This window comes from Thamnophis sirtalis, unplaced genomic scaffold, assembly GCF_051295495.1.
Source record: "Thamnophis sirtalis isolate CommonGarterSnake01/CBP01778 unplaced genomic scaffold, rThaSir2_p1.2 scaffold_3, whole genome shotgun sequence".
NCBI classification, from domain to species: Eukaryota; Metazoa; Chordata; class Lepidosauria; order Squamata; family Natricidae; genus Thamnophis; species Thamnophis sirtalis.
The window spans coordinates 65,118,456-65,144,287 of NW_028261383.1; the positions used below are offsets into that span (position 1 = coordinate 65,118,456).

Here is a 25,832-nt window from a genome sequence, read left to right on the forward strand (position 1 = left end):
CATAAAATATGTGTGGTGTGAAAGGAAAACTGCAAATAAAACATGATTTAAAAAAAAAAAGAATAGGATTCAGCTTTTGCTTTCAAGTGTCAATTAATCTAATCTTGCAAAAGGTGTCAGAAAGCACATTGCAATTGGGAAACAAGCAGCTAGAGATATTCAAGCACTTTGCTACTTACTCTGCAAGGGCTGTTAGGGACATTTGCTCCTCCCCAAGTAACAGCAAGGGTATGCTTGATAGGTTTTGTTGGAATGTAAGAGCAGGCATAGATGCCATCTGGCTTGCTCCTCGTTTGAATATCAATAGGATTTCCATCGGCATCCTAAAAAAGGGAAAAGCCAGCTTGCGTTCCATTAAAGCTGCTAAAATGAACTCAGTTTTAACATTAGTTGTACCTCTACAGTCATGCAAAGGGTGGCAGATACATAGTTTAACTTAACCAGTAAACTTAGGCCTGTCTTTTATAGAACTTCTGTTCTCCATACATTTGTGCTCGTTCTGCTGCAGCTGGATTATCTCTTCCCCACCATGATCAAATACCACCAACTACCCTGTGGAAATGACTCCAGGAGAGTGAAGCACTGGGATCAGTTCTCCAGATCTTATGGAAAGGATCTTGACTTCTATTTGCATTATGCTCACTACTTCACGTTCAATTATAGCAGTAGACTTATATACCGCTTCATAGGCCTTTCAGGCCTCTCTAAGCGGTTTACAGGGAGTCAGCATATTGCCCCCAACAATCTGGGTCCTCATTTTACCCACCTCGGAAGGATGGAAGGCTGAGTCAACCCTGAGCCGGTGAGATTTGAACCGCTGACCTGCTGATCTAGCAGTAGCCTGCAGTGCTGCATTTAACCACTGCGCCACCTTGGCACCTTGGCAATTGTTACCACCTATCCTGAAAGTATTTCTAAATTGAAAGGCAGAAGAAGCTAGCGTATCAAACTTTATTTCCAGTCTATTATTTTCTTTCAATTTAGAAATAAGATGTAGATTGCATGTCAAACACACACTGCCCCTTATGTACTGAAAAAGCAGGTGGTGGAAGAGTTCACTTATCTCCTCCACCTTCAATAATGAAGAAAACACATGAAGAATTGGTGTAACTCACTCTATCCCAATGGTTCCCAACCTTTTTTTGGTCATGCCCCACTTAAGCATCTCTAAAATCCTGATGCCCCCCTCCCCCCATATAATTCTTACTTTACTCAAAAAGTGAACTCTACTCATCTGGAGGAAGCATAACAGGACGTTAACTTGATTTAAACAAGGTTCAAAGTGCACCCGTTAAAAATCAAATTACCCTCTGTGGGGTATGGACCCCACGTTGGGAACCACTGCTCTATCCTCAATATAGCAAGTTCTTCATGCTTCCTCTTCATTAGACCATCAAATAAAAATTATTAGTCACCCTACTTTTAATCAATGAATTCTAGTTACTTAGCAAGTGGTTTATATTACCTTGATTGAGGTGTAAATTGGTTCTCAGTGAGGTGACAGAAAACTCACATCATAAGTAATAAAGATGTGTGCCAAATCAAAACTTTTCAAATATAGAGATGAGGTAGGCCCTTAATGTGTACTCTTTAAATGTTATAGCCCCACTACATTTAAGAATAAACTTATAAATATTGCCAATAATTTCTGTTCATAATTCAATATGCCTAGATAGATAATGCTACATGGATTAGGAGCGAATGCTGCTTTGATCTTTGGCCTTACTTGTGCATATATCTTCAGAGGAGCATTCCCAGCTTCCTTGGTATCAATTACAAAGTCTGCAGGATTGTTCACAATGCAGCCAGTTTTTTCAAGCCCTGGGCCATAAGCTTTTACCTAGAAAAAGATTAGCAAGTTATAAGGTGAGAGAATAAGCCAAGATGCCTTTATAGTCTCTTATACTACTAACAGTGCATTGTCCCAAGTTTGCTCTTCACATCCAGTCTAACAGCTTGTCTGATTAACATATGTATTAAAAATAAATATGCTTTTATTAAATGCTCAATGGGGCATCTTACAATGCAAATGAAGCATATGCAATATGCATTTGTATTTATACATTCTTCCATCAAATAAGTTTCTGAAGGATTACATTTCTAAAGGTAACCTGGAACAGAGGTTTATACTTATTATTCACATACTGGCCAAGATGAGGCGGAAACAAATAAACAAACAAACAAACAAATAAATAAGAAATATTATGAGATGATTCTTCAATTAGCATGTACCATAGATTGTCCTTATTTAAAAGACCCAATCCTGAATTTAGAATTATTTTTTTGTCAGTGCACAACATATGTGCAATGAGATTGGTTGAGCTCTGTATTTAACAATGCAGTGATTAGTACTACTCAAGCATCAGGCCTAATTTGCTGGAATACCACCAATCCCCAAAACCACCAAATTCTTTCAATTTCTAAATTTTTTCAAAGAAAAACTGTGAGTTCTGGCTATGTGACTTTGGGCCAGTCACTCACTCTCAGCCCAACCCACTTCAAGGGAGGCAGGTTTATTAGGTAAATAATATTCACTGCCTTGAATGATATATAAAAAGGGCAGAATCATCATCATCATCATCATCTCTTTGTATCCTTGCCTTGTCAGGGTTGAAATCTAAAGATGCTGGCTGGATGTAAGCCATGTAAGGGCTATCTTTGATGTCTTCATCATCACACATAATGTGAACAGCATATTCACCAGGCTCTTTAGGCCAATATTTCACGTCACATGAGCCATCATTCTGATCATCACATTCAATTTTTGCTTGCGATGGGCCTTCGATAGCAAAGCCTGAAAAAAAAGATTTTAGCAGTTGTTAGAGGCACTCAAATTTAGGACTTTTAAGGCTGTGTATTAAGCTGCAATGCCATTAAATAAGAGACTGCTGAATAAACAATAGCTGGTTAGTCTCATACAATTCATCAATCATAGCCAAGAAAATGCCATATTTTAGAATAATATATACATCCAGTCTAACCAAACGTGAACCTGATTATATCTGTTCAAAACCTATTTTCCCATCTACGATAGCAATCTCTCAAAGTTTTTGTTTCAGCCAATGTCTACATGACCTCAATAGCTGGGTTAACAGATTGTACCCAGTGATAACAGTTTGTTTAGCTGAGGTTTTGTGCTATATCCAAACAGATCGTTGTAGCTTATAAGCCATCATTTATGTCTTTGCATTTTGTAGGATCCCAGACACTTTGGGTGAATCAGCAATCCATAGTTTAATGCTATGGGAATTCATTTAAGCCATAAGCTGCACTGTAGTTCCATAGCTATAATCCACAGGGCTAAGCATTAACATTTCCTATGGTTTTTGTTAGGATGTTCTTTCCTACCGTACTTTTGTAATACTAGATTCTGTTTCAAGGCAAGGCTAATCATGTTATTATCTTGATAACCCTGAAGAACAAAATGATTGGTCATTATTTACTGCTAATGTCTTTCAGATGAGAATAGGGTATAGACTTATAACTGACATCAAAAGTACTGTGCATAGTTAGAAGATAAGATTCAACCCATTAGTTCAACAACAGGAAATTCTTACTATTGAAATAATTAGACACCATCTATCATGTAACATCTGTTTTGGAAGGAAGCAGTGTAAAGAGCCAGGTTATTACCTAGGGATCCAACTTCCGGACCAATGGATTCTACAACAAAGTCTGCTGATTTACCAACAACTCCTTCATGAAGGCCAGGCCCCCAAGCTCTTACTTTCTGAGGACCAGGCTCAGAACCGACTTGCACTTCAAATGGGCTAGGAGAAGAAAGTTGAATTAGCAAAAATGAACAACAACCATGGGCACATATATATTTAATCCACATCTATTTATTGAGAGAGAATAGTCAGTAACAGATTGAAGCTATAAAGTTTCAGAAACAACCAAAGAGCTATCAAAAAGCTTAGCAAACATTATAAAGCAAATATCCAATTTTATATCTAAGTCATCCCACAGGGGAATTAAGATGAAACATCGAAGAAAACCACGTAGACGTCCATTGGTATTTTCAAGGAAAGGGAGAACACAAAAAATAAATTGGATGTGCTAAATGCCTTCCTGCTTCAAATTTTGTTTTTACTTGTTTCTTAGTACCTATTACTAAATTTAGGTTAGACTGGAAAGACAGGATATTCCTTTGTCCCACAGTAAAGCTGAGAACGAAAACTGAAACTGTCATCAATTCAATGTACTTCCAACGGGCAGGATTTCAAAATAATTTACTATGGAATCGCTTTCAATTACAACATATGAAATGTTTCAACTCACCTTTTTGGGATATTGTGACCGCCCCAAGAAATTGTGACAATGTATTTCCCAGGGTTTACTGGGTAGTATTCAAATGCATATAGTCCATCCATGAATTCCTTTTGTTTTACAAGTTCTTCCAAGCCTTCTGAAAAATATCATTAATTTAGCATTAGTCTTTAATTAACTCCAGCCTATATTCTCTAGTTATAGGTAATTGTATGTTTCAAGATCAATTGCCAAGGAATGAAATCATTTTTTCTTCTCATCCAAAAATTGTTGCAAAGGGGAAAAACTGCCCCATGTCATGTAATAAAGACAGCATAAACATTTCCAGAAGAATGTGATGAGTAAAAGTGTTACATTACCATGCTTAATTCATTTCCCTATGTTATTCCTTAGTCTGCAACATTATGCATGTCATATGTGAAAACAAGGAAAGCTTAAGCTTTGTCAAACCTCATGACCACAAATATTTGGGGAATGCCTACTTGATTTAGTTTTCTTGAGAGTCTAAATATTCTAAAGTTTGTTGATACAAGCCTATTGTCTTCACTATTGCATAGCTGGCAACATTTTCTAGCCAATGCTCAAGCAGCATTGCGCAAATATTACAATTCATTTTATCAAAGGCTCCCCAAAATCCATACTGATTTGTATGAAATTGAGATGGAACTCCATTTGTTTAATCTGGAGGCCAGAAATCTCTTTCAAAGCAGGCTATGTTCCCAAAATTGAAGAGCTGACTGCAACATAGATGATCTTTCAGTTCATTGTGATTTCTACACTGATGTAGTTTTATTAAACTAAAGAATTTTTTAAAAAATCATGATGTCTCAATTTAAAGACCCTAGTTTGTTTGTGGTTTTCCACTCCAGGGAATATGTAAAGTGTAATGTTCTGAGTTATTTTTGTCATCAGTCTATAGACAAGGAAGGAAAAAAATGACTGTTTTGAAAACCTGATATGATCACACCAGTTGCATTCAACATATGTAAACTATTTCAAGACTAGTTAAAAAGGGTTGGCCAAATATACCAATCAGACTTGTTATGCAAATCTCTTCTGTTAATGTTCCTATCTGAAATTAACCTTGCGGGTTATCAACTTTTCCGTAAGATATCAGTATCTCTTTCAAAAAGGTTGAGTAACTTCACCAAAAGTTGATTCATGTAGTGTGATTTGGTCTATACACAAACACGCAAACACACACATAAACACACACAGAGGGAATCTCAAGTTGGAGTTAGAAAGTAGCTTCTCTTCTGTAAGTTGGAGAATTGAACTTTGAAAGTCTATTCTGCCCATTTTGCATATCAGAATTACTAGGGTTTTGTTTTTTTCAAGTTATGTTTTCCTACAAGTTTAGTCTTGTCATAGAATAAGGATTTTCCTACATAGACATTTTGGCCAAGAGCCTCATCAAATATATGATTCCATATCAAAGATTACAAAGCTTACACATGGGGTTATGTAGTTCAAGTTAATTCTATATGAACATGTAAATAATATGTTATTTCAAGTGAAATTTGTGTTTTCCTGCTTGTATCCATATATTAAATAAATATCTCAGTGAAAAGTGGTGCTCTATTTCACTTCTAGAGTTCTCTTGAGAAGCAAAGCCAACATGCAGATAGCAGAATCAGTGCCTGATTGGAGTTGTTTGCAAAAGACTCATATCACGGTGCAAAGCAATGCACACCAAAAAAAAAGTTCAACACTTACTTGGTCCTTTTATTGCCACATGGATATCTCCACTCCCTGCGGCTTTAGTATCAACCTTGAAGTCTGCAGTTTCTCTGATCCTAACTCCTTTGGGTTGGAGGCCCCTACCACTGGCACGGCAGGCATTTGGATTGCAGGCTACAAGCAAATTGCAGACAGACATGAATGCAGCCTTTGATTCCTAAAGATATTTAATTTAACCAAGCCAGGCTGGAACAGCTTCTCTTGGCTTCCTTTAAGATGGATAAGACATTACATGAAATGCAAAACCTGAATACCATTTTGTAGTCTTAAGAAGCCTGTTCTTGGTTAAAGTCTTTACTTTGTAATGTACGCATACAAATATACTGAATATTAATAAGCCTTTTGTCAATGGTTGTAGTAGAACAGCTACGTATTTGACCACAGTAAAAGGCAACCAAATACTCCCATTTCTAAAACTCCAATTGTAAAAGCATGAAGCTTTCTAGCTTAAACAAATTTTCAGAATCAGTTTCAAGTGTTTTGGAAGGGGGAAGGAAAAATAGGAGAAAGCAAGCACAATATAGTAAAAGAGTTCCATAGAAATTAACTAAATAATCCAGGTAAGCCCACCACAGAAATGTGCTTGGAACAGGAAATTCTAATATAGCGGGAAAGAAACATGCAAATGGTCTTCAAATATTACTAGATATATTGGAATAATTAATAGACAGAAACTTTAGGGGGAGGGGGTAGAAGGCAGCTTAGAAAAGATCAAGCCGGGGGCATTTTGCAACAAGAGAAAACATTTACCATTTTGAGGACATATGGAGGTTCTAACAAAGCATTTCCATTGGAAAGGCCTGTCTGGTAAATTGTTGTGATGGGTGCATAGTTAATCATATCAAGATATCCTCTGATATTCTAAATTACTTTTTTCTAAGTAAGTGTGCACAGTTCTAAACATAGAACTTTACTACAGCTATCAACTGTTTTTATTTCTTGCAAGAATGTCTTTAAAAGTCACAGCTATAAGCTGACTCGCTGCTTGCAGAATATGCTAATTTTCCATTTATTTGTTCTTATTTTTATTTTAAAAAAATTTAAAAATTCAAGAGACAACATATTTGGCAGGCACTATATTGCTTCTCCCTGGATTAAGCTAAGAACCTACATATCACCTTTTGTCTAAGCATGATATTGCAGCTTTCCTAAACATACCCCAAACATCTTGCAACAGCCCAATTCAGTAAATATCTTTCTGCAATCAGCCACTTTTTCTTTGAAGGTATTAGCATATACTCCACAGCAACTACTCTGACCATGCATGTATAGCATTTCACTTTTCCTAAACATTTTTTCTATATGCATTAGCTGTTCTTTCCCTGTGTGCTCGCTTTAGCAAAATGAAGATATGAACAGCAAGCTAAAGTTTAAGCCCAATTGATAATTTTCTACTTTCAAGTCTCCTACAACCAAGTTGGCTATTTGCAGTAAGGCAGTCCAACCTCTTGAAGGCTGCTTGCAAGAATCTGCCTAATCCGAGAAATTGCTTGCAACATTCTGAAGCATTTCGTTAAATTGCAAACTTACAGAATAGATTTCCAGGGATAAAAAAGGCAACACATACATGGTCACCCTGAACACATCTTACCGACAAGAGCTTGCTCAACTAGGAAGTCAATAGCAGTGAAGTCCAACTTCCCACAAATTGAGAGTGGCTCAGGAGAAGTAAGCAGAGGTCTGAAAGCACAGGAGTAAGCAAGGATAGAAAGCCAGTATCATTTCAGAAGGGGGAAAAAGAGTTATGATACAAAAATAAAGAAAATATAGCGGGTTTAAGAAATATAGCAAGAAGGTACTCTACTGCAGACGTGCCAAAAAGAAAAAACAGGACCATTTAGAATGGCAGATCAATTACATTTAGTTAGTAAAGAGTTTTCAAGGAATAATTTAATCACTCTTCACCAAGCCAGAATGTTGATAACTTTTTTAAAAAATAGCTTGTATTTGTATTTTTTTAAATGTATCCATATAAGTGCTAATATGAATATGCATATATTATTTCATCCATCTCTAAAACATACCTTCACCAACAAGAATACCCCAAGGACTCTTTGGAACATGCTCTCCAGCAAATACTATTTTTACAGTGTGAGGACCAGCTTGAAGAGGCTTATAAACACAGCGGTGAACTTGATTTCCTTTGTCTTCTACCATAACCTCAGCAATGTTTATTCCTTGAGGATCTTCAACCTCTACACCTATATCACCAACACCAGCACCTAGAAGACAGAAGAGATAAGCTTCCATAGCTTATGTAGCTTCCATAATTAACTGTAGAGCTAGAGGCCAATTATATAGGAGAGACAAGGGAAATGCATATTAAAAATCTATTAGTAAGGAGAATGAAAGTTATACAGGATTAATAGGATTTTAATATGATGCAATTTTGCCTTCAGGGGCATCCAATTTATTGCAAATATTCAACACAATGTATTTGACTGAAGCCCTAAAATCTGAAAATAAAAGTCAAATTGGCAGAATTGAAAGATGCTAATATCTGAGATAAAAAAGCTAGCATTTAAAAAAACTAGTGGTTTTTTTCAAACTAGGTATTTCGAAAATCATTTAGGTCAAAAGAAGCAAATGTTTCTTCTGCAATACGGCCTAAAATGTGCATCCTGATTGGGAAATCTTTGGTATCTTTAGCAAAGTAAAGTTAACTAAAAATTAACTTTCCATGCAAAGTTCATCAGCAACAAAATGCCACACCTAGTTACTTCATCATCTAGCAGACTGTGGAGAAACATTAGTCAAGTCAACGATGACTGATGCAATTCAAAAAGAGCAACAATTCAAAATGCCCATCCATGATGGAGAAATAAATTGTAAGTATGCCAGAATTCATAGAAATTGTCAGATTGACCTGGCCAGTCAAGAGTAAAACAATCAAAACTTTAATAAAAGACTGGAAAGCTTTTGTGGGCTTTTTTTTTTGCTGAAATTGGAAAATCTTTCATCTGTAATTTTCTGAGGAAATATTTCTGAACACAAAGGTTTAATCTAAAGTAGACTGTAGAATTCATGACCTCTAAAGCAGTGGTAGGATTCAAAATTTTTTACTACCAGATCTGTGGGCATGGCAAGGGAAGGATACTGTAAAATCTCCAGTCCCACCCCATTTGAGGGGAAGGATTCTGTAAAATTTCCATTCCCTCCCCTCTCCAGGGGAAGGTTACTGCAAAATCCCCATTTCCTCCCGATTAGCTGGGACTCAAGAGGAGGAGAACAGATGGGGGCGGGGCCAGTCAGAGCTGGTATTTATCGGTTCTCTGAACTACTCAATATTTCTGCTACCAGTTCTCCAGAACTGGTCAGAAGCTGCTGAATACCACCTCTGCTCTAAAGGCCTGTTCAAATGTTCTCCAAAACAATAGTTTTCAATGTCACTATATTAAAGAAACAATGAATAGTCTTATTAACTTTATCTAATTGTTAAATAAAATTTTAATTTCTTCAAATGTGCAAATGAAGGGTTCAGATATCAAGCAATTTCAGTTTGCTCCAGCTTATTACAATGTGACATTATACACAATCTTAAAATATTCCTACAAATTTGTTTAGTCCATCTTACCTGCTGTGTAGATGTCAAAGTAAGTAGGCTTATTAGCTATATTTCCAGTTGTTTCCAAGCCTGGACCTTTGGCTGTTACTTTACTGGCATCTCCCTGGGCTTTATCAACATCTACTTCAAATGGACTCTTTGCAATATGCTGGCCAGCAAACAGAACTGTAACCTAAAGAAATTTAAGAATATTCACATCAGATATAGCAGACCACTGCAATGCATTTGGCAACTGATGCAATTTGTGGCAGACCATCTCCTGGCCAATGAAAGTTGCTGTGGTCACATAGCATTGAAGTATCTCCAAAGGCATCTCTTTCCATAACCAAATCATCCAATTGCTTATCTTAAAAAGATATGTTTAAAGTTCCTGCCATCAAAGGGATGTAGACAGAGTTTCTGTGTTGAGGACCCTTTTCTTAGAAAAGACTCCATCTCCAACCCCAAGCACTGCGGCCCCTTTCGCCTGTATTTTAGAAAGGTAATGAAAATGAAGCCTCTGGTGGGTGATTACTGTCAGTAGAAAAATCACCACTGAGAGGAAAACAGAGTTAAGGAAGCATCAAATGGTGCTTTAAAATGAGCACAGGGATGCTGCTAGAGCAGGGGTGTTAAACCCAAGGTCCATGGGATGGATCTGTCCCACAGAGTAATTAGATCTGTCCCACAGGATCACTGTGGAAACAGTGAGGGACCGGCCCGCAGTGCCTCTGCCATTGAAAATGTGCTCCCGAGCTCCGTTTCCAGCTGCGACGGCCTTCTGCAATGCTCTGCCAGCGAAAACACAGTTCGAGAGGCCGTCCTCCCGAGCTCCATTTTCACTGGCAGAGGGTTGCAGGAGGATGACACAGCTGGAAACTGAGCTCGAGAGCCTATTTTTGCTGGCAGAGCACTTGGGCTGCCACAGGTGCCCCCAACATGAGTGGCACCACGCCAACTCTGGCTACACCCATCCCGGCCCTCAAGGTCAAACACAACCCTGATGCGGACCTCAATGAAATAAAGTTTGACACCTCTGTGCTAGTCTCTCCTTAATTCAAATGTGAATTTTCTTGGGACACAACTTCTTCAAAGATGAATTAAGAGATGCATTAAGAGACCTATGCCACCTCCAAAGCAAACTTTGGGCTATGGATCTGAAGCATTGAAAATCCCTGAGTAAAACCTATATCAAAATTAATATGGTTACATGACTGTAATTCATCACATTTTGGTGAACAGGCATTTCCTTCCAGTTTACGTTAAAAAAAGCCCACTGTGGACACTGGATTCACTTAACAACCAAGGGATTCACTTAACTACTGTGATAATTCACTTAATGACTGCTTTAAAAAGGAATAAAATCAGTCATGGTCACCTGGTGACCCACTTAACAACCCACATGACTTAGAACCATAATTCCAGGTTCAATTACAATTGTAAGTTGAGGACTACCTAGAGACGTGGCTGAAAAGACATTTAATAGTTTAAATAATAGCGGATGAGTTGACTTTAAACAAATCAAAATGCTTCACCATTTATTTGGGTCGAATTTCATGAAGCCCCAGAAATACAAGATAAAGTTTTTGGGTTTGCTTCCATGAGATGCTTCATAATTGGTAAGCCAAACTATTAAGATTACCTGCCAATTACCTCCCTGCGTCCCATCAGATCGCATAGAGTTGGCCTCCTCCGTATTCCATCCGCCAGTCAGTGCCGACTGGCGACTACTCGGAGGAGAGCCTTCTCTGTTGCGGCTCCGACACTATGGAACAATCTCCCCGTGGAGATTCGTACCCTCACCACCGTCCAGGCCTTCCGTACAGCCCTCAAGAACTGGCTAACCCGTCAGGCCTGGGGATAATCTTATTTTGCCCCTCCCGAATGCTGAGTGAATGTTGAGTTTTATAGTTTACTTTACTTTGTGCACATTTCTTTTTTTTGTACTGTCCTACACTCCCCTTCCTTTTTTGATTGTAAGCCGCCCTGAGTCCCCTCAGGGAAAAGGGCGGCCTATAAATAAATAAACTACAACAAGATGCTGGGGTGGCAAATGTATATTCCAGGAGGAGAAGTTATTGTGAAGCATCACTATTGCTGCAATTACCATACATTACAAAAACATTTCTCAGTTCAGTTCTAGTTTTCCTCCCTACAGTCTTCAAATTGCCTTACCTTGTGAAGACCTGTAACTTTTGGCAGGTACTGAACAGCAAATGTCTTGTTCTTGTCACTGTCAGGTGTCACTGTGGCCTAAAAAGAAACATTAGTGCAATATTTTCACTAAGAATTTGCAGGCATTTCCTGGTATCTAAGCCTAAAAGAACACCTTTGGAAAAATGCTCCTCCACAAGAAAAGTTTACCACAGTCTCTCTTTCATCCCAAACAAACACCAACAAAAATACTCCCATTGAAACAGAGCCCTCCATTAGAACATCATCATAGACGGATCATAGCATCATAGAAGATGACATGAAAGAGCCAATCTTAATTTTCTAGTTATAGAAGTGTCTAATATTGTTTTGTAATGCAACAGACACTGCAAAACTTATTTACTGGATTCATACTCTAGTCTAAATTTCCATCAAACATGCCATTCAGAGAAACTAATAAGTGTAACAGAAGGATAATCACACATGCAAATCAAACCTATATCAATTGTAAACCCATCAGTAGAGAGTATGTAACACAAATTCACCTTAGCAATCAGACCAATCTATACATCAAAAGTGTACTGAAATAAATATGATTTTGCCTAACAACAGGATAACAAAGGGTATAAGCTCTCCCATTATAAATCCTCAATGGCTTAGGACCAGTCTGAAAAAAAATCTTTTCCATTCTGAACATGTGTAGATATTATAATCAATAGCTCAAGATGTCCCTAGAGTTTGTTGATATACACGGAAAAGGCTGTGCTCAATCAACTTTTCCTAAGTCCTTCACAGAATGTTAGAAACAATCTTTGGGAGATCTATTTGGCTCCCTGTTTCCCTGCCTTTAGAACAGCCAAATACATCTCTTTTTCAATTATTTTAATAGTTAATTTCCACATTCATCTTTGCACCTTCCTCTGTTTTTGATATATTGCATTCTAACTGTGTAACTGTTCTAAGAATTCAGACAATTGACATAGAAACTGAATAAATAAATAGCTTAGTACCTGAACTAAGGAGTGAATCCCAGTTCTTATGCATGCAGTCTATTAGTCAAACTAATAGAAATTCATGAAACTCATTCTAAATAAATACACTCGTGCAAGATCATCATTTTCCAATTACAAGAAAATAAGCTGAAGCAATTGTTCATTCTACCCAACATTCCTCAATAAGCACACCTCTTCTCTGTTTCCTTCTGGATCTTCTATGAAAACCATTACTTCACCTTGACCAGCACTGATAGTATCAACAGTGAAGCAGGCAGGTTGTCTGACCATATTTCCATGAGGTTCAATTCCTGTAAACACATTTTAAAAAAACATGCTTATGTGTAAAGATATTCATTTACTGAATCTTGATATGCTCTCAGAATTAACACTGAATTAAATTATCATGACTAATCACCACTGGCAGACAACGTTATGGATGTCATTTAAGTTTGCTTAAGTCATCCAAAATAGTGGCCAGCAATCCTGTAAATCTAGCTTTGCAATGCTCCAATACTCCTGAACCAGTGATTCCCATTCTTTTAATGTTTTCTTCTCCCTCACATATCTAGGAGATTTCTAAAAACAAGTATTTATACAGTCCTCTACATTCCCTTTAGTGTCCATAAAATACAACAATTAGAGCGTTACTAGCACAAGAATAGCTGCTGAAAACTGCCTCAATATAATTTGAAGTGGGCATGGTCCTAACATCTACAAATTGTGATAGCTTTGTTCCTTAAAACACAGGCATGTTTCCATTGTCTTGGATTATTCTACCCTCAAGAAACCTTGTTTTTTTCCAGGGAGACCTTTGTCCACTATTTTTTCCATTGTTTAGAAAATTCAAATGTTCCTCCAAACAAATTACCAAAAGATGAGTTAATGTAAAGCTAAATCTGTCCAGACGTTCCCCCTAGATTTGGAAAAAGTCCTGCAAGCTTACTTATAATAAAACCAGCTTATAATATACAATAAACAAACTTATACATGACTTTTTAAGATGCACACATACAGAACTGTCTATGTGTGTATCTAAAAAAAATACTTTCCTTGGGTGATGTGATCTTACTTCAAATAATATCTATGACTTAACTCTGCCCATGTTTTCATCTACTTTTTCAAGCTAGTTATATCTACCTGACAGTGATGGAATACAAAGGCTTAAGTCTAGGGACATAGACAATAATCTGCTCAAGAATGTGGTGTAAAGAAACATAATAGATACAAAAATAATAGTCTCGCTGAACTGGTTCTCACAGGATTGGGGAATTCATATGAAAGTAGGAGTGCCTTTTGGACAATTTCCACATTTCTGAATGTTAGCAGTGCACCAAACGAACACAATGAAATATAGATGTTTGGCTACGTAGTAAGAATCGATTAGTTCTTCCATCAGAGTTATAAATGTACCAAGTGTTGCCTATTTATTATTTAAATGCATTATAGCTGCCAATTCCAATAGTGTCTGCACAGTGTAACAAACAAATAAAAATCTATAAAAACGTATGAAACTTAAAACCACACAGACAAATTCAAACAAAACAAAACAGGGCTCCAAAGCAAACCATAATACATTAATGCCAGTTCAGGGACCAAAGCCAGATTACATACGTAGCACCTTACCTCTGCCATATGCTCTTGCCTTCTTTGGATTAAGCTTAGGTTTCAAAGGAGCACCTGGTTTCAGCTTTGCTTTGGGGAATTGTGACAAATAAGTCATTACAGAGTGTTCGTCCACATCAGGATGTATGATTTCTTCAGGAGCGATGACCTAAAAAAAACCATAGTGTTAAGTGGGCCTTCATCTTCCTTGCCAATATTCCTGCTCCTTAACTATTTCCTTAGGATTGGAACTATGGTTAACTAAACGCATTAATAAAGGCAAATAGCCTTTTCAAAAATGTACATAAGGTTCTAATCTATCTATAAAATGATACTATTACTGTCATTCAAAATTGACAGTAAGTGTAATGTTCTGCTGGGTCCCATAGATGTTAGGTATATATAGTAACATGTTTAGATATCTCATCACTCCCAGAAAAAAAGCAATTATAAATGGCATGATCTGAAATGTACATAAAAACATAAAGAGTCTTTAATCTACTTTAACACCATCTCATTCAGGTGCTATTTAGACAGGTTGGATTAGAGAGCAAACATTTCCAGCTGAGAAACATTTTTCTCAGTTTTTTTTTTCTATTTTTACAATAGAAATAGAAATGGGCAGCTCTGAAGGCTGATTATTATACACTGATAAGCTATGATGCAACTGAATCCTTTTGTGAGCAGAATCAATCTGAAATTTTGACAAAGCCAAAATGATTTTATTTTTAGAATAGAATAGAATTTTCAGTTAAAAATGGAATTGGTACTATTTGTAAATTATTATTATACAATTGTATCACAGCGGCCAGTTGTTTCGCCGGATTTGGCATTGATTACTAGTCGGGCCCCACCCAGGGGCCTAGGACGTTGTAACGTATTTTCATAATATGCGTGCAGATCCAAGCAGTGCGGCTTTTTGCATTTGACTGATGGTGATTTTGTCAATTTTTAACTGTTTTAAATGTAATTCCAGTGCTTTTGGAATAGCACCCAGTGTGCCGATTACCACTGGAATTACCACTGCTGGTTTGTGCCATAGTCATTGAATTTCGATTTTTAAGTCCTGGTATTTTGCTATTTTTTTCACATTCGTTCTCATTGATCCTGCTATCACCTGGTATTGCAATATCTATGATTGTAACCTTGTTTTTCTCAACCAGTGTGATGTCTGGTGTATTTTGTCCGTTTGTATGCGAAAATCCCACAAGATCTTGACCATCTGATTTTCGGTGACTTTTTCAGGCTGATGTTCCCATCAGTTTGTTGCTGTTTTAATATTATAATTTTTGCACAAATTCCAATGGATCATTTGTGCTACTGAATTGTGCCGCAATTTATAATCTGCGCAATTTTTTTATAGCAGCTGAATTACTACTACTACTACTACTACTACTACTACTACTATTATTATTATTATTATTATTATTGAAAAATAAAGTCTTCAAATATATTCTGAAGAAGCTTTCACAAAGTATCCACTTCTATTTCATACAAGAAGTACATTATTTGCATTAACACATTATTGAATTAGTCACATTCCATATTCTGACAAGTAAATAATGTTGTTCCTAAACATTAATCAAATGTGGCTGTTCAGTTTATAGGCTACGCCTTAGATATACTGAAGCCTATCCCTTTTCCATACCTGAGGAACACCTAACCAATCATCTGCTTGCTGCATAGCTTCACGAGCATTATTTACAGGCTTCTTAGGATCCCAACTTTCCCAGTCTGGGCAGAGACCTGAAGATAGGAATTAGGGAAAAGTTAAATCTCTGTCATTAAAGAAGCATGTACATTTAGCCCTCCCAAAATTACTTGAGTGGCACCAACTATATCCTAAATTAGAAAGTGGTGATTGTCAGCCAAAGTTTTCACTGCAGAGCAAAGCCAAAAACCCACCCATCCCACTTGGGGAGGGGGGGAACTGCTTTTATAATAGAACAAGTCTAAAGATTCCAAAGTTGGGCGTTTTTCAAGAAACGCCAATGTCAATGGCAACCAGTACAGCTACTAATTTCTATGACCCTTATCAAGCACAAAGGTTTTCTTAGTAAAGAATACAATTTACATCATGGTTGAAAAACAAGCTCTGAAAACTCATTCCATTATAGCCTTAGCCACGAAAATTAGCTAGGTGACTTTGGGCCAGTCATTCTCTCTCAGCCCAACCCACTTCATAGGATTGTCTTTGTGGGGAAAATAGGAGGAGGAAGGTATGTTGAATATGCTTGCCGCCTTGAATTATTTGTAAAAATAATTTTAAAAGGGGGGTACAGATAAACAAAATTCTCAAGAGGCTTCTTTGTAGTCCCCAAAGAACCCAGCTGCCAAACATTAACAGCATGGTTCCCCATTATTTTGGAACAGAGAAATCAAAAGAGTAGCTTACTCTCTAAAGCTCTTTTTTTTAAAAAATGTAACATCAAACACCAGCACCAACATAAAACAGTTCTGTTTACATAACACTACCCAATGTTTCCCACAGTTCGCAATCCACAAAATGCTGAGTGCAAGTGCAGGTTACAAAAATGTTATTTATGTCCAAAGCTCTCAGTTATTGCTGTATGCGATGTAAAAAGAAAAACCACAGGAGGCTTACCTGGAGCACAGCTATCAACCAAGGCACCCAGTGCTTTTCCATCTTGCCAATTTTGGTTAAAGTTTGTTATTGGGAGATACGGGATTTTGTTCTGAATCCATCCCAGCAGTCTCTGTTTAGGTGTTTGTTTCTTGGCATCATCATCTCCTTCATCTTCCCACACTGGCATAGAGATTGAATAGTGGAGGATAAGGGTCCATACTAAGCCTAGGATTAGCTTCAAATTTCCATCAACAATAGCTTTACTATCTGAAAAGAGAAGAAGAGAATTGCCATTCCATTAAGTGTCGCATTTATACAGGCAGCCCTCAGGTTAAGAACAAGTTGAATTCGTAATTCTGTATTTAACTTGAATAGTTAATAGTTGAATAGGTAAATCAGAACTTGTACTTACAAAGAAGCTCCTATTATTAAAAATGGCAGACAGCATTGTCTTTCCTCAATAGCAATAGCACTTAGACTTATATATCGCTTTACAGTCCTTTATAGCCCTCTCTAAGTGGTTTACAGAGTCAGCATATTGCCCCCAACAATTTGGGTCCTTATTTTACCCACCTTGGAAGGATGGGAGGCTGAGTCAACCTTGAGCCTGTTGAGATTTGAACAGTCAAATTGCAGGAAGCTAGCAGGCAGCAGAAGTAGCCTGAAGTACTGCACTCTAACTACTGGGCCACAGAGGCTCAAGCTGATGAACTGCCAAAGCTGCCCTATGCTTTCAGGAACCGCTGAAAACAGGCTACATATTTTTTTAAAATACAGTGGTTTGTCAGCTCAGGGATGGTGAATGCCATCCCCCATTTTTAGTAATAGGCTGCCCGTTTGTATCTAGGGGTTGTCTTTAAGTGAGACCTTAGCTCAGGGATCTTTTCTGTATATGAAAGAAGGTATTTAGTCTGCTACAATGAATCACAGTCAGGAGCTTGGATTCCCAATGTGCGCATGTGGATATCAATGTGACCACAGACTCCTTTCTTGGCATCTGTCAAATCTCCATACCCATATTTCTGATTATTTAACTAAAATTATAAGGAAAGTGAGCACATTTCAAAGCCAAACACCAGTCTCAACCATAACCTTTATTTCCAGAAATAAATATCACATGGAGACTTTCATAGAAAATAAAAAGTATAGAGTTTTCAGTCCAATGCTTTTTTTGGCTGCCTGCCAAAACTAAAGACAGACTTGAGTTAAGTTAATAGAAAGCATTATGGAGAAAGAGAAGGAGATGAAGAGCAACTTCAGTGGGAAGATATTTTATGAATGGCCATGCCCACCATGGCATTTCCTGCAATATAGCAATAACCTAAATGGGCCCACTAACCAAGAACGGTTGGGAATTTCCAACTTCATTCAATGATTCCCAAATTCAATTTAGCTCAAGCAGGCAATGAAGGTACAAAGTTTAAGCATATTATTATCTCAGGAGAAAGTATGTTGAGGATCTACTGACAATTTCTAAGAGATCTGGAAAATCTGCACCCTGATCCCATTTGAGGGCTATAGTGAAACACAAAGTAGATTGTATTATGAATCTATAAAGTCTACCCAGTCAGAACTCTGTTCACAATTCAAACAGCACCAAATATATCATATTTAGCATAATACCTTTTCTCAGAAAGAAAAGAATGTTTGTATAGCTTCATGGAACCGTCATGGTAGTCACAGTGGGCAACAAGATAGGCCTATATTTCTCCAGAGTGAGGGGAGGAGTATCCAGGATGGGTTGACCTTATCCTCTCGTTGATTGGACTGAGTCAGATAAGCTCTTGGGATAAGCTCCCTGGTCCACCAGGCACCGCCCAGTTATCGATTCAGTCCCTCAACTGGACAGTTTGTCATCCTGGATCTCCGATAATTTGGAAGAATTTTAAAGAAAAGAAAAGGAATAATTCGTCTACCTACAGCAGCAGCCGCAAGTGAGCTGGACAGCTCCCCGAGCTCCCCACAGGGTGATACGCCTGATACTCCTGATACGCCTCTTCTCATAGTGGGGGAGGAGTATCCAGACCCTTCCTGACATGGTAATGTAACATGTGTCATGATGGATGTTGCACTAATATGTTAAAGTTATAACTCAATAAAAAGTTGAAACCATAACAAACGTCTGGAATGGATGGCACAATGGATAGAGTTCTTCGCCGATAACTGGGCAGTGCCTGGTGGACCAGGGGCATATCCCAAGAGCTTATCTGACTCAGTCCAATCAATGAGAACATAAGGTCAACCCATCCTGGATACTCCTCCCCCACTATGAGAAGAGGCGTATCAGGTAAGTAACAACCCTCTTTTTGATAGATATACATAAAGTAAATATTTCTTCATCATTCTTCATGAAGAATGAATTGTTCCTGTGGCTTAATGTTTCACCTATCTTCCTAGAGGCTCTGGCTTAATATTTAACTGAGCATGAAGCAGATTGCAAACCAAAGAGATGAGAGTGAAGAGCTGGAATACAGATTTCAAATTCTATCTAGCTGGTAACACTAGGCAATTGCTCTTCTGTCAGATTACAATTCTGTCTTGATTTAAATTCTGGACCTTGGCTGACAAGAATGAATCTTGTGCTGCATAGGAACAATGAAGATTACGAATCACTACATCTAAGGATTAAACACAATCTATCATACAAAGGTCTGAACCATTTGTTTTTCAGCTCATGCCAAAGCAGTTATCCCACATTTGAGTTTTAACCCAAGGTTTTGAAATTTAATAACAGATTTTAGTGGGGGGGAAAAGTTTGTATGAAATGTTGTTATGGAATAAATGCTTGAAATGGCACAAGGCCTAAAGTTTGAGCAAAATAATTCTACTTGCTTAAAACTATCAGCAAAACTTTTTTAACCAATTGTTTAAGAACAGAGACAGTGATATCATACCCAAATAAAACTCTAAGCCAAGACCCAAAGCCATTTCACATTTGGTTTCTTGCTGTGTCCAAGTAATTGCCTCTGGGATGATTATAGTCATTGTGGGTCCTAGTAGAGACTACTGGAAGCATGCCAACTTCAGCTCAGAGGTAACTGATTCTTCAAAAGCTTTGGTAAGACCTCTCTCCCTCATTAATTTACAACTCCCCTTTATAGACATCCAAAGTAACAGCCATCACCATGCTTTGTGCAAATGAATTCCTGAGATTAATTATGCACTGTGAGAAGATGTACACTATTTAGATTAGATAGCTAATATTTATCTATATTAACTGCCACTAGCTCTGGGAAGAAAATTGCTTCTAGATCTGGAAATGCAAGCTTTGAACCTGGGACCTTTCAAATGCTAAGCCTATACTTTGTGCTGTCTATTGTTCTTTTGTTCTAAGTAAGATATGTGGGGAATAGGAATAATCTAGAATAAGTGAATGATATTATTAATAATTTAAATTTCAAGGTTGCTGATTTGACAACTCTGGCTGGTCTAATATGATTTTCAAAGACTGCCTAGACAAATCCCTACAGTTTTCTTGTCAAAAAATTTTCAAAAATGGTTTGCCATTGCCTTGCTTCTTAGGGCTGAGACAACTTGAGTGGCCCAAGATCACACTTATGGCTTTTTAACTAGCACTCCTAGTCTCCTGGTTTCTAGGCTGATGCCTAAACTATATCAAAATGCCTCTCTAATGCCCATTACCACATCTCTATATGTTGCTTCAGTGTTCATGAAATAGAAAGCAAGTACAGTATATTGTGTTCCTAAATAATATTTTGGTGACCAGTTGGATTTGGAAAGTCAGCTAGCCCACAATTAATCTTGTGTGTATGACCCAATTAATGTTGTTAGATAGTAAATTATTCTTAAAGTGCTGTAACGACAAACTAAGAACTGAATGCAAAACTCAAATCTGGCTACTATAGTTGATAGGATTTGAGCAATGTTTCAGATTTGATTCAGAAGAAATACTTCAGAATGCACAGGAGTACAAATGCAACATTTAACTTTGTTTCACTAAGACAACTATGGATGTTTCCAGAACTATGCAGCTGCAACTTTTGCAGAAAAGATACAACTGCTTTAATGAGTCATAAACTGGAGCTGCATTTGCACTCCAGTGCTATGTGAAACACTTCTAAATTATATCCAAAGCATTCTACAGCTCTAATAATTAAATGTCTTATGAAGCAACTTGCAATGAACAAGCACTGTGCAGCAATTACAGGAAAGAAATCCAAAGATATTAGGTGATGCAAAGAAGTTCTTTTCCGGGATTCATGCAACACCAAACAACAAAGTTTCTTTGTCTTAATTTGAGATGCAAGATGTGTTTGGTTTAAAAAGGTTTCAAATCAAATATGCTTCAAAATGTTACTAAGCCTGACCTAATAAGTCTTCACCTGTCCAGGTGAAGTGATATAGATGCTGCCACCTATAGGTTTTATTTTCCAGGTAAGGTTAAGAATGAAACTTTACAAATCAGGCAAACTGCAGCTAAGTGTTCAATAATAAAGTTCCTTCCATTGCAGGCAATAATTTTAATGTTAATGGCTTTGATCTTTTGCCTAGTCAATTAAGAGTGTACTGTAATTTGCATCCAGATGCTGTCATTGTTGATTGCAATCTTAAATTACTTAGGCAACTGAACTACCAGTCTCAAGTTATTAAGTCCTAAGGCTTGAGGAGCAATGTTTAATTATATTGTAATATTTAATAGATGCAAAAGTATGCTTACAGGGCAGACATTTATCTCCAGATGATGAAATTCTCTTTGTGGCTGCATCTTGGACTCTAAACACAGTATTGTAAAGCCTTAAACATGCCAGATTACAACAGCAATTGCTCAACAGCCAAAATGTATTTTTGAAGTTTAAGGACTGTGACAATTTCCACCCACAAACTGAACTTGCACAATGCTGTGACTCTGCTAGAATACTATAATTTATTGAACTGTTGCAAAGTATAAGAATTTATATCACATTAGGAAAAATAGCCAAGAAGAAGAAATGTTGTGACAAGCTATTCGCGGACACTTCAATTTATGAGAAGTCCAGTGTATGATTTGCTCAGACTTCCTGAAGATTTTCTTAAACAATGGAAGCATTTTTTTAACAAAAATCAATAAAATACTAGGTAGTAAGTGATCTATTTTCACCTTCTTACTTATTTTTAAATTACACAGTATCACAGCAGACTGCATGAAATGTTACAGGAAAAATTACAGTCTCACAATTGTACAAGAATTGTAAAAAATACAATCAAATATTCTTAAATCTTATAATAGATTTCTTCATCAAAGCAGAGGCAGGAAAACTTTCAGAAATCAAGGGACATGTTTTCCCCTTCATAATCTCCAGATAGTTGTGGCATAGATACATTTCAACGAAGGTGAAAGGATGGAATTTGCATCCCTTTGATACCGATGGGATTAGACCTGTTCACTCACCACTAGCCCAATCCCATGAAAGAGGCGTTTTAATTCACCTTTTCTGAAGTTTTTATTTTCAAGTGAATAATTTTGCTATGAAAAATCAACAATAGAGTTGGGCTTAGGGAGAGGTAGGTTCTGGTGCTAGAAATATGGGCTAATTGTTCTCCACACCCTGTTTGGAGGCATGGTCTATGGATGGTGATTTAACTTGATGAGCAAAATAAGCTAAATGAGTGGGCTTGCACAGGCCTGCACACTATTGTTAGCTACATGCAGCCCACCAAGCAGCCTTGTGTGGCCTGCTATTTTTAAAAAAACAACCTCACCATCATCAGGGAGGGACAGCCACTGCCAAACAAAACATATGCTAAATAACTGATGGTGCACCAACCTGCAATGATTTTGAATTTATCACTGTGTCCCTTTCTCCAGTACAAATTGTGCAGGTCTGGCCTACTGATTGAAGTGCTGGATTAAAATCCACGAATTGTAGCCTGCTTTAGGCACAAAAGCCAGCTGGCTGGTTTGGGACTCTTAGCCCGAGGAAGAAGATACCAGCAAACTACTTCCGAAAAGGTTGCCAAGAAAACTGTACAAACTTCTCTCTGCAATCATCAGGAGTCAGCGATGATGTGTAAGAGAAGAGGCTGAGATAGAATGATTTAATTTCAGGATTCCAAACACAGCACTCATGTGCCCATTGAACTTCAACCCCACCCATTGCTCTGCCCTTCTGTTTACTCTACTTTTTAAAAATAAATTGTACACACTGCAAAGCACCAGCTAAAACTTACATTTTATTTCCAAGCTTTTTTTACGAAACAGAAAATGTTGGGGGGAGGGGTTTACCAATGGGTGTTTTGTTTACCAATGGGCACATTTTAGGAGGAGGCCAAAGATAAGAATGAATAGTAGGGAACATTGTGCAGAAATTAACTAGTAATACTAGTTAAAAAGCAGCAACTGGCCAAGGTAAACTTTAAATGGCAGCAATTCTATAAATAGAACAGCACCACCCCAGCATCATTTTTGCAAGGCTGCTCATAACACAGTTGCAATATTTTAAAAGTGCCAATCAGCTCCTAAAGGTTGGGAATCTCTAATTTATCTGGAACATTTGCAGACACTCCTCACTTACAACCATTCATTGAGTCATCGAAGTTACAATGGCACTGAAAAAAGTAACTTACGGCCACTTTCTACACTTATGGTCGTTGCAGCATCCCCGCAGCCACATGATCAAAATTTGGGCAACTGACATGTATTTATGACAATTGCACTGTCCCAGGGTCATGTGGTCACCATTTGTAACCTTCCCAGCTTCCGACAAGCAAAGTCAATGGGGGAAGCCAGATTCGCTTAACAACCACATGATCCGCTTAACAACTGCAGTGATTTGCTTAACATGTCTGACAAGAAAGGCCATAAAAAGGGGTAAATCTCACTTAACAACTGCCATGCTTAGCAATGGAAATTTTGGATTCAATTGTGGTCATAAGTCAAGGCGACCTGTATAAGATGTTTCTCCACACATTAAGCAATTGAGAATAACATTTAAATAAAACAGCAATTATTTAAAACAAAACTAAATTCAGAACTATTAGATAAATCTGAAGCTGAAACATCAGGAATCACTGATCACAAGGGTCATTATTTTAGCATAAAACGCAATAAATGACAAATCCAATGTGGGGCTCTCTATATTATGAGAGGCAGGGTGCCATGGGAGTAGAAATGTGGGGTTATCCAGGAGACCGTTCTGTCTGGTGCACTATTGTCCCCTGTTACTGCAATTAGTGAATGACTTCAAATACAATAACCTCTTGCTTCCTTCAAATGCCCGTTCTAAAAAAAAAAGTGTGGAATTAGGGCATAAAGTTATTTGTTCCAAGATAACTTTGGATATTATCCAAACTTTGGGGAACTGACACTTTTGATAGTAACAATATGTTGTCCAGCTCCTAACCATGAATTGTTATTTAATTGAGTAGTATTCTCAACCATGATACAACCATGAGTTGTAGTCTTTACAACCATGAATTGCAGCACATTATGAGCTCCAATTGATGAATCAGTATTGAGATTCAGCAAATGTATAGTAAAGGGATGGTGAACCTTTTATCCACCGAGTGCCCAAACTACACAGGTGCATGCCCAAAATGAAAGGTGTGTGCGTGCAAACACGTGCATGTATGAATATGCACATCCACATACATGTGTGCATGCACAGGAGAGACCCAAAGACCATCTGGCAAGATCTTTTTCTTTCGTGAGTTTTGTCATTTGCAGGGAAACAGAAGCTCACAAAAGAAATGCCACGGAGTTCTGACCTGGAGCAATGGCACAAGTGACAGCAGAAAGGGCTCTGCCTACCACTTCTGGCACATGTGCTATAGGTTTGCCATCACAGGTATAGTAGATACTTATGCCTTTGGAAATTAGATGCATCCTAAAGATCAAAGTTAAATATTTACTAAGAGAAAACTCACTTGCAGAAAGATTATTACAAATAATTCTTTTAAAGATGCTGTCGAGGACTTTGGTGTTTATGTGTGTTTGTGTGTGAGAGAGGTGGGGAGGGAGCGAGAAAGATCTTTAGTGTACCAGAATGAAATCTACTTTCAAAATTGCCTCAAATGTAAGATAAGCTCACATTCTAATTGTTACACCACTGGAGATAAAGCTCATGTCCCTGCTTAGTCACCGTATTGTGAATTGGGACCCACGGACTCCAACAATGAGCGAATATGCTTTTTGCTTTTTTAAAACTTTGTTCTGCTACAATACAAGGAATTTGCAGACAATCAGCGGAAACATGATAAACTGCCATAGTCAGTTCCCTTAGCAACTATAACACAGAGAAAGGAGGGGTGCGTTTTTTACAAACACGAGTAAGCAAATGCTAGAGCAGTGGTTCTCAACCTTCCCAATGCCGCAACCCTTTAATACAGTTTCTCATGTTGTGGTGACCCCCAACCATAAAATTATTTGCGTTGCTACTTCATAACTGTAATTTTGCTACTGTTATGAATTGTTAAGCCTGATTCACTTAACAACAGTGTTACTAACTTAACTTGCAGTGATTCACTTGACAGATGTGGCAAGAAAAATGGTAAAACAGGGCGAAACCCACAACAAACTTCTCACTTAGCAACATAAATGTTGGGCTCTAGTGTGGGCTGGTAAGTTGATGTATGTTAGGCTTGAATAAAAACAGGCCAAGAGGTGAAGGGTCTCCCTTTGTCCCTATTCCAGCAAGGCAACGTTTGCTTCTGAAGGAACACAGAGATCCCTGCCGGATCTCTCACCAGCGGGGCAGCTCAGTCGGGTCTGCCGACTGTCGCTCTTTCAAGGGTGCCAGAGGGCAGCGCCCAACCCCGGACTTCCTTCGCTGCTCCCAGGAAGCTGCGGGCTGGGCCATAACAGCAAGGCACCCGCAAGGTCATTGGAGAGCGAAGCCAGCTGTCACTCGAGAGGCTGCCTGGCACATTCGCCCGTGCCTGGCTTTCCTGCCTCCTTACTAGGCCCAAGAAATGCACCATTTCAGTGCCCGCCAGGAAGCCACCA

At 37.9% G+C, this 25,832-nt stretch overlaps 1 protein-coding gene across 6 annotated transcripts in view; it reads right to left on the minus strand.

Annotated features, from left to right (window-relative positions):
• FLNB (filamin B) overlaps window positions 1–25,832 on the minus strand; it is a 92,580-nt gene that overhangs the window by 41,862 nt on the left and 24,886 nt on the right. For all 6 annotated transcript variants that reach the window (XM_087709001.1, XM_087709002.1, XM_087709004.1 and 3 more), the window contains exons 2-14: window positions 16,910–17,158; window positions 15,953–16,050; window positions 14,326–14,473; window positions 12,892–13,010; window positions 11,729–11,806; window positions 9,584–9,746; window positions 8,034–8,231; window positions 5,986–6,123; window positions 4,282–4,408; window positions 3,634–3,770; window positions 2,601–2,794; window positions 1,727–1,840; window positions 180–323 (exon numbers count right to left, since the gene is read on the minus strand). In XM_087709001.1, coding sequence (XP_087565127.1) covers window positions 180–323; window positions 1,727–1,840; window positions 2,601–2,794; window positions 3,634–3,770; window positions 4,282–4,408; window positions 5,986–6,123; window positions 8,034–8,231; window positions 9,584–9,746; window positions 11,729–11,806; window positions 12,892–13,010; window positions 14,326–14,473; window positions 15,953–16,050; window positions 16,910–17,158 — 1,907 coding nt within the window. The remainder of the gene's footprint in view (window positions 1–179; window positions 324–1,726; window positions 1,841–2,600; window positions 2,795–3,633; window positions 3,771–4,281; window positions 4,409–5,985; window positions 6,124–8,033; window positions 8,232–9,583; window positions 9,747–11,728; window positions 11,807–12,891; window positions 13,011–14,325; window positions 14,474–15,952; window positions 16,051–16,909; window positions 17,159–25,832) is intronic.